Here is a 10,014-nt window from a genome sequence, read left to right on the forward strand (position 1 = left end):
GGTCCGCTCGCATGCTGCGGGGAGGCTTCCTGCAAAACGCACCGCTTGGCACACGGTGGTGATGCTCCTGCCAAACGTAGTGCTTCCTTTGTACGCTGCGGGGAGGCTCCTGCAGAACTTTGCGCTTCGCCCCTCCGGCTACGCCACTGGCACCTCTGACTTCCCGGGACTGCGCGCGGGCTCCTCTCCCCCGTCCTGGAGCGCCCCCCTCCTCCCAGCCGGGTGTTGCCGCTGGGCCAGCGGGAGCCCTGCCCTGCTTGCCCTGCCCTCCTCCCCTTCCTGCGCGCCGCCTTAATAGCGGGGCGCGGGGCTGCGCGCCTCCTTTCCAGCGAGGGCTTCTCGTCCTGTGCCGCCGCCGCCGCCGCCGCTCCCGGATCCCGCCGGCTCTGCCCCCCCAAGGCGCGTCCAGCTGGAATGCATAGATCTGCGCCCCGCTTCTGTAGAGAGGAGACCCCCCGAGCCCGAGGCGACTTTTCATGGGGAGCCGCGGCCGCCGCAGCGCCCCCGCCGCCCGCAGCAGCCGCAGCCGCAGCCTCTGAGCCCCCCGAGCCCGCCGCAGCGCCCCCGGCCCCCGCGCCCAGCCGCTCGCCCAGCCCCGACGCCGGCTATGGCTGCGGCTCCGGCGGCGCGCCCCGCTCCGAGGGCAAGGGCGGCAGCGGCGGCGAAGACTCGCGCATCCGGCGCCCCATGAACGCCTTCATGGTCTGGGCCAAGGACGAGCGCAAGCGGCTGGCCCAGCAGAACCCGGACCTGCACAACGCCGTGCTCAGCAAGATGCTGGGTAAGCGCGCGCGCGCGGGCGGGCCGGGGGAACGCGCGGCCACCAGGCTGCTCCGGGAGCCGAGGCTGCCTTGGACGCGGACGGACAGCCCGATCCGAGCCACGCTTTCCTGCGAGTAAGCCCCATTGATTCAAATGGGAACGGCTTCTGAGTAGGCATGCATAGGATTGGACTGTCGGGCTGCAGTCCTATGCACGCTTGCCTGGGAGTAAGCCTGCTTCTGAGGACGCGCGGTGGGTGGGGAGGCAGGGGAGGCAGAACCTCCCCACCGGAGCCCTTCGAAAAGTGCCACCGCCACGGGAGGTGTAGGCTGTGTGTGCTTGCACGCCTCACCTGGCACGGCACTTTTCAGAGGACTCCGGTGGGGAGGCTCTGCCTCACCTGCCTTCCCACCCACCGAACGTCCCTGGAGTGGACGTGCATGGGGCTGTGCTGTTAGTCCTCTTGCCTAAGTTCAGGCTGCGTGAGGAATCCATGGGGAAAGAGGCTCAGAGGTGGGATGCCACGAGACCAGGTGCTGTCTGCAAACCCTCATGCCCTGCTTGGGGACTTTCTGGAGGCATCTCCATGGCCACTGATGCTGGTGGGTGAGATCCAGACCAGGCAAACCTCAAATATAGTGTCACCCTTCTGTTAGCTCTTCACAGCTCTTAAGATCACTCAGCATGGATTAGTAACCCTTAACTAGTCTGGTGCATGCTATTGAGCATTGTTATGAAATTTGGGGAGGGGGTTATTCTGGAATAACTAACATGGATATTCTAGGATCCAGAGTATAAAGACTTTTTCACACAGGGCACAAGAAGCGCCCTTGACCTTCAACTTTGTGAATATTGTCCATGGAAGAGAGAAACATGAAGAGCATGGTTTTAAAATCAAAGATGCATGCTAAACACATGTGGGGTTTATAAGGAGTTGCAGAAAAGATTTCCGTGCCATTTGTGAAGATGCTGGATGCAGGCAGGACAGACTTTCAGGTACTGTGAGTTGGGAGTGAAGCTGGGTACAGAGTTTGTCTCTTTTAAAAAGCAACAAGAAGTAGACTTTCCCCAACTTTTCAGGGTGTGCATATGGATGAATTGGAGAGTACAAAGCAAGGGACTAGTATTTAATCCAGATTAGTGAACAAGGAACACAAGGCAGTGCTTGGGTGTGTGAAAATCACATGCACCACATTGCAGGCTTCTTCAGTTTAGATTTTCCCCCACCCACCCCGGATCTGTACTAATATAGCGCAGAGACCCTGCTTTGCCCAAAAGGGTACATTTGACAGCTTCAGAGCAGCTGACTGTCACCTTTCTATGCAGAGCCCAAATGTATACAAAGTAATAATAATAATACAGGTATTTCTGTACCGCCTTTCTTGGTCCTCAGATTTCTCCTTAGACTTTATTCGGTTTACATAGGCAGGCAATTTAAATCCCCGTAGGAATTTTTACAATTTGAAAGAAGGTTTCTATCTTTCAAGAAACCACAACATTCAGATGTTACTTTCTTGATCTGGTCACACATTCTGGATAGAGTGATCCAGTCACTGGTTTCCTCAGTGCAACTAAATCCCCAAAGACAGAAATTTGGATACACTGCCTAAACAAGACTCGTTATAGTTTTTTCTCCCATAGAGCAAGCCCAGTTTTCCCTTGCCTTCACAGTCCATATGACAGACACAGTACTAATGAGGATTGCATTTTCTGCCTTGCTTCTCCTTCCAGACCCACATGACGCTCATTTTTAATGTGCAACATGAATGTTTGTTTAATCATTTATTTGACACGTTATTTATAGTAGCAGTTTTAGTGGAAATTCAAAAAGAGCTGCAAAACTGTTCGAAGGACGCGAGGGTGTTTGTGAGATCTCAAGTGCAAACCAATTGATGCTTCAAATAGCTAGAACTGCTTTTCTCTCCGCTTAGTCCTGTACTGAGAACCAGACATCTTTATGTGTGTGCTACAGTCGGTGCTCTTCCACAGTGGCTTGACCCCTCAAACAGTGCACCACTGTATGTACCCTTAATTCTTCTAGTGCAGCAATTTTCAGTGTTTTTCATCTCATGGCACACTGACAAAGTTCTCAAATTGTCAAGGCACACCAGCAGTTTTTGGAAAATTGACAAGGCACACTGTGCTGCCAGCTGGGGGCTCACATCCCCCAATAGCCCTATTAATAAATTACCTTCCCTCAAACTCCCATGGCATACCTGTGGACCATTTGTGGCACAGTGGTTGAAAATCACTGCTCTAGTGGGAGAAATGCTCCCAGTTTTGATTCAGCCCATTTCTGCCCAGCCCATAGGTATACACATTTGATTCCTGGGGTGTATATGCTACAACGACCAGAAATGGCTTAAGTCCAAATTCAATACGGTCAAGTTTGTATCCGTTGCATAGAAGGAAGCCTGCTTGTCCTTAATTAGAAGGAAGCCTGCTTATCCTTAAAATTAGAAAACAAAACAAAAAATGGCAAATGCCATTTCAGCTTGCCCTTGGAGACTCTCAAAGAAAAAGATGTCATTAGGACTCCAGAATGCCGATTTAAACTTAAATATGTGAATGTCCTTCTCCCCTTGCCCCGTTGAAATGTGTCATAAAGTAAGCCATGATCCATTGCCCCTTCCGCCCTCATTCTGCGTTGCCCAGCAGCCTCCCAGCCCCCCTTGTAAGATGTGCTCTTCCACCTTCTTAAAGCTATGAAAGATCTATTCTACCTGAGACGTTTCCAGAGAAGAAGGTGCTGTCCTCACTTTCTCACTGCCCTTCCTCCTGGAGATGGTTGACTCATTTGACTTCAGTATCTTTGGACTCAGCATTGCAGTTAGTCCCTGGCGTGATTAGTCTCAGTAGAACCTAAGGAAAGGCATGTTGTCTAAAGGTATCTGTTGAGGAACTAGGGTTCATTTGTATCCCTGCTTAGCTGGATAGACTTGGACAAACAGTCTCTCTCACCTTCACTTCTCCATTTATAAAGTGGGGATTCTCATTTTTTGCTTTCCTTCCCCTGAAACATTCCCTTGGCTTGATTGCTGCAGAGTGCAGTCCTGTGCTCGTTTACTCAGAAATGAGTCCCACTGTGTTTAATGGTGCTTACCCTGAGGTAGTCTTGCATAGGATTGCTGGAGTCATTTTACAATAAGAACTTAAGAAGAGCCCTACTGGTTTGGGCCAAAGACCCAGCTAGTCCAGCATCCTGTTTTCCACATTGTTTCACCTCTGGGGAGCCCACAAGCAAGAGATGAAGGCATACTCCTTTCTCCCTGCAACCGGTATTCCAAGGGACACTGCCTCTGAGCCTGAAGGTGTTATATGGCCATCATGACTACCCGCCATTCATAGACTTGTATACCATGTTCTGTAGTGAGACATCTCTCTTCATGTTTCTGGGTTGCATAGGCTGATATGTGGGGAGTTGGTTCATACAGGGGCCCACCCAGAAATACTCTCTCTCTCTCTCTCTCTCTCTCTCTCTCTCTCTCTCTCTGCTTCTGCTTCTTAAAGAGCTGATGAGAGTGATAACCATTTGTCAGCATCTTTGTATGGTGGCATCTTCCAGAATGAGAAGTCAGATCTGCTGGGCACCTTAATCTTTGGCCATATTATTGAGCTGCCATAACTCGATGCCTTTGTTTGCTTTTTGAACTTCCCAGGCCAGTCGTGGAAAGGCCTCAGTGCGAATGATAAGCGCCCCTTTGTGGAAGAGGCAGAGAGGCTACGGATCCAGCACCTGCAGGATCATCCCAACTACAAGTACCGCCCCAGGAGAAAGAAGCAAGCCAAGAAGATCAAGAGGATGGAGCCCAACATACTCCTGCACAACCTCACCCAGCCTTGCAGTGACAACTTTGGTGTGAGCCACCGTGCGGCAAGCAACATGGGCCACCCAGGCCACTCCCAGCCTGCCCCGCTCAACCACTTCAGAGAACTCCGTTCCGTGGGCTCGGATGTGGAAAACTATGGCCTGCCCACCCCGGAGATGTCACCCTTGGATGTCTTGGAGCAGTCTGAGCCGGCCTTTTTCCCTCCTCACATGCAGGATGACTGCAGTGTGATGTCCTTCCGGGGCTACCATCACCACCACCACCACCCTCCACCGCCCCAGATGGAGTTTTCCCCGGAGAAAGCCCTAGGGCGGAACATGCCAATGGGATACTCTCAGAACCCAGCCTCGCACCTGGCTGACACCATGAGAACTCCCCACCCACCTGGTATGTACTACAACCAGATGTGTGCTGCCTCCACCAATGGGCTTTCAGCACACCTGGGCCAGCTCTCTCCACCTCCCGAATCTCACCACCTGGATGGTGTGGAGCACTTGAATCCCAATGAGCTGTGGACAGAAGTTGATCGCAATGAGTTCGACCAGTATTTGAATATGAATAGGACTCGTCCCGATCCTTCGGGACTCCTTTACCATGTCTCTGTGTCCAAAGTGACTCCTCAAAGCCTCTCCTGTGAGGAGAGCAGTTTAATATCAGCCTTGTCTGATGCCAGCAGTGCTGTCTACTATAGCACCTGTATCACTGGATAGGGCTGCTTCTTTATGCAACGTGTTCACCCAGGGGAGAGGTTCAGAACATCTCTACACACTAGGCGTAACCAGCTTTAACAAGCCACTTCTCTTCCCAGGGAGCCTTGGGAACTGTAGTTCTGCAAGCGGAACCTGGGCTCTTGAACAGAGAATTCCCAGCACTGTCCCCAGAGGACAATTCCCAGGATTCTTTGGGGGAAGCTGTAACAGTTAAACTGGTATAAATTTGATATAAGCTCAGAGTGTACCTTTGGAAACTGGTAGCAAGAAAGCTATGGTGCTCAGAGGCTAACCAACGTTCTATGCGAGAGCTCCTTGGTTTCCTGTCAATCGGGGAAGTGCCACACTTTAGCAGACTGGCCCATGTTCATTGATAGATCAGCTGTTGCGCGTGCTTCTTGAAGAGCAAATGCCAATTTTGCTGAGGAGCAAAGCATCTTCAGAAACTTTGGGACTGTTGCTATGGAGAGCTGGCTCTATAGTGTCCAAAGTGGACTGGGGGATCTCACCCCTGAAGTTCATGGCATTTGCTACATGTATGTGTGATGTCCAGGTGCACATTTCCTTATCATACTTGCAGGTAGCTGGGATTAACTGCAGCTACCTGGCATGAAAATAAATGGTGGCAAACCAAAATCTGCAGCCTCGTAAGGTGTGAAATGGTCCCTAGTTCCTCTGCTGTGCATATTTACAGCAGAAGCAAGGAAACAGAACTGCCACTCCCTTATGCTGCTGTGCCTGGCTCTGCATAAAGTGTGAAATAGCCCAGAGTGTGGGCCAGATTCTTTTGAAAGAACACCATCATGCTCTGCAGACTCAGTGAACCTCTGGGTCCCACAAGTGGCTTCCTGCACACCAGGCTTCCAAATCCTCTCCCCTGATCTGTGAACATTGTGATATTTAGATTATCTCATTAGATGCATTGCTTAAAAAAAATAAGATAACGCTGTACCACTGATATACTGTATTGCTATGTAGCACAAAGAAATGGCCTGTTCCAAAGCAAAAGGAAACTGTGGGGAAGAAGCAGGAGAAGATCAGGTTTCTGGGGAGGGACTGGAGCTCAGGACAAGAGCTCCTGCTGTGAATGCGGAAGGTCCCAGATCCAACCATAGGCAGTATCTCCACGCAGAACAGAAAGAAATGTCTGTCTGTAGTGTTGGAGAATCAGTGTCGACAACACCAAGCAAATGGAGCAACTGTCTGACTCAGTTTAAGGTTGATTCCTATGTTCCTGACCTTTCATGGTTTTGCAGTGGAGGAAATTTTGGCAGCTGCAGCTTTGCACTTCTCTAGAGCAGAACAACATGACAAGCCACACATGCTGAAATGTCCTTTTTGCAGCTAATACACATAGAGGAGTCCTCTCCTCTGTAGCCTCTTCTCACCCTCCACAGTCAGGCTTCTGTCCCCTAACCTCAGGCAGTTGGGGAAACAGGCATGTCTTTTGACACGTCCAGTTAGTTGAATCCTGTCAGGTCCAAAGCGATGGTGTCTGTTTTCTGAAACAGGCTGGTAGCCTGAGCTGCAGCCAAATGGAGCTCAAGGGTGCCTTCTGTATCCAAGTGGAGTGCATTGCGCTTGGGAGAGGTGTGCCTAAAACTCATTGGAATGAATGGAGCCCTGCAGGCAGGCAGTGCCCACAGCAGGACTGGAGACCATCCATAAAGGGTGGTGGTGGATCAAGGAGGAAGGGGTGTTGTCATGACATAGAAGGGATCAAGTGTTGGCGGGAATGTTGGTGTAAGTTGAAATGAGAGGAAAAGTCTTACAAGGATGATATATTTTAGAGATGGTCCCTTTGCGCCTCACAGAACTTTCCCTGAATTGTGCCCATTTCCTTGAAAGTAAAGTCAATTCACTGCTTTCAATCATTTCAAAGTGGTTTTCATTTTCCATTGATGGAATGTGGAGAAGGCTCAATGTGGCCCTCAGGGAAACCTCAGTCTCCAATGAGGCTCTGGCCCTCCAGAGATTTGTCAGAGCCCACACTGGCCCGACGCAACTGCTCTCAGCGTGAGGGCGACTGTTTGACTTCTCGCGCGAGCTGTGGGATGAGGGCTCCCTCCAGGTTTCTAGAAGAAAAGTCTATCACAGTGCTGGGAAAATCAGTGGTTGGTTCCTCATATATATTCACATATTGACATGGAAAATGGAAAACCCCTGCTTGTTGTTTCACGTCTGTGATGCAGTAGCGGCAGCAAGGAAAGACCAGACTTGCTTTGTGCAAGGCAAAAAGCCTTGAGCTACTATAGGCCTTGAGCTACTGCAAGATTCATTCATACAAGTTCATCTTTAATATATTCATTTATGTAAACTTATGTAAATTTATTCAAATTTGAAATGTAAATTAATTCTTTTTTTCCCTGGCCCCCGACACATTGTCAGAGAGATGATGTGGCCCTCCTGCCAAAAACTTTGGACACCCCTAGACAAAACTAACGGGGGTTAGTCTCACTGGAAAACTCAGTAAGGTTTCCTTTCAAGTTAACAAATTTAGGATTGGGCTGTCAATTTAGGGCACAATCCTAACCAACTTTCCAGCACGAGGTGAGGGCAATGCAACTCCAAGGTAAGGGAACAAACATTGCCTTGCCTTGAGGAGGCCTCCGTGACTGCCCCCAACTGCAGGATGCAGCACATGCTATGACAGTGCTGGGAAGTTGGTTAGGATTGCACCCTTAAACGCAGTTTAATTGGCTCAGGTGCTTTCAGGGAAAGGGTTTTTTAAGTCTCAGCAAAATTAGTTCATATGGTAAGTGTGACACACAAGTAAATACATGACCCTTGTGATCTCACTGAATGTAATGAAATTAAACTCATGAAAATGAGTTTATTTTCATGGCCCCTAATTGCACTCATGGAGAACAGTCAGGAGAGGATATGGGGGTGGTGGTGGTGGTGTGGTAAGCACTGCAAGTGTCACAAAGTGTTGTGTAAGTGACTCCTCCCACACACTATTGGAGCCATTCCGGGCAGTGACAGCAATGCACAAGAGCGCTCTGCGCACCTATGCATTGCCATCACTGCCCAGAATGGCTCCTACGGCGAGTGGGAGGGGACGCTTATACAGCATGTTGCTGTGCCTGTAGTACTTACCACACCATCTCCCATGCAGCAGTGCCACTGTTTCTATTACCTGCCATGTGATCCTTTTGACCAGCAATGCAGGAAGTTGAACTGTGGACCGCTTATATGCAAAATCTGCTCTGCCACTGAGTTTTAGCTCCTCTGGACTTTTCCATTCTTATACTATCACTGAGATCCTAGCCATGCCGTGGGAATAGAAGTTTTCAGAGTTAGAGTTTGTTTTCATTACAGCTGCAATTCTTACTGGAGAATTAATCCCATTGAACTAAATAAAACTTGCTTCTGATGAGACGTGTAGGATTGTGTTGTTAGGCTGAAATGGAGATTGATGTTGTGGAGATTGATGTTAAAACCCTGGAAGAAGTTTTCGCGAACTGAACATAGTTTAGAGGTGCCTTCCCCAGCCATACTGTTCACTGTTTCACAAGTATTGGAACAACAGGACTATATTTTTATTAAGCCTTTTAAAATATATCTATCTTTCTATCTATCTATAAATGATATTTAATTTGTTCAGGCATTTTATACTATCAAGCATCACTCTTTTGTGTTTTTGTAAGAAATTGAAGGATATCCATGCAACTGAAAGCATCTATGTAGCAAGACTGAATTCAAACATGCATAAAGAATGGGACATAATGGGGCAATTAAACTGAAAAATTGAGTGGAACTATCTTCTGGGATTTTGGGTTAAGGAAAATGGTGGTCTGTTCATTGCCTCAAGCAGCGTAGAGACCCAACAGGAAATTTGCTTGTGCAGATCCCATTGAAATGAATGTTAGCTGTGCAAGAACTAGGGTCTTGTGCAGGAGAACATCTGCTGGATTGTGCCCCTTGCTTGCTGATTAATGATTCAAGCATCTTTTCCTAATTCCTTGACTCTCATGTGCTGGTTATGTGAGCACATGTTTCTCCCCTAAATATCTGTTGTCCCCAACTATTTCCAGATTTTTCTGTCAGCAAATTCCTATTTAAATGTTGTCAGTTTGAGGGAACATCTCCCAATAAGCACTGACAAAAACTGCGTGCTCTTATGAAAGCTACGAAAGAGCTGGCTTGATCGTAACTTAGAGCCAACGCAGACAAATCCTTGTGTCTGATTTTCAGCGGTGTAAGTTGCAAATGTTTTCGGGTGGACCTGCCATCTGTTCTCAGATTTAAAAATCCAAATCCTCTAATAAAACAAAGTGATATCCTTTTTCTTGACGTGTTTCTGTGTGGTTTTTGGTGGGTTTGTTGACACATTGGTATGCAATCTGTACACAGCTCAATCTTGCAAGTTTTTTTCTCAGTCCTATAAAGAGGAGCTGCATTGCTCTGGGGGACTACAGAAATATGAACTATAAAAGTCTGCTTAAATCGGTTGATTCACATGGTCCCTTGCATGTTTTGTTTTCCTCTTTGTTTACCTCTTGACACATAACTCAGTGACATCTAATGGCTTGGGTTTAAACCTTTCCTACGCCCTTTCACACTTGTCCATAGCGCTAACTTAAGATCCCATAACCTCATCATGTGTCATGTTGCTGGTGCAATGGTGGATGTGCCCCTATCTTAAGCACATTATTTGCTAGCAAGTCTTAGAGCATTTTCACACCAATCAAGCCTTTTAGTGTCCTGTG

The 10,014-nt window shown here is 48.5% G+C and overlaps 1 protein-coding gene across 1 annotated transcript; it reads left to right on the top strand.

Annotated features, from left to right (window-relative positions):
- Positions 1-581: 581 nt before the first annotated feature.
- Positions 582-5,867, top strand: SOX18 (SRY-box transcription factor 18). The gene is made up of 2 exons (XM_066624050.1): positions 582-781; positions 4,422-5,867. Exons 1-2 carry the CDS (start codon positions 688-690, stop codon positions 5,300-5,302), a joined length of 975 nt encoding a protein of 324 aa, XP_066480147.1. The 5' UTR covers positions 582-687; the 3' UTR covers positions 5,303-5,867.
- The last annotated feature ends 4,147 nt before the right edge of the window (positions 5,868-10,014 follow it).

Source organism: Tiliqua scincoides, chromosome 4, assembly GCF_035046505.1.
Source record: "Tiliqua scincoides isolate rTilSci1 chromosome 4, rTilSci1.hap2, whole genome shotgun sequence".
Lineage (NCBI taxonomy): Eukaryota > Metazoa > Chordata > Lepidosauria > Squamata > Scincidae > Tiliqua > Tiliqua scincoides.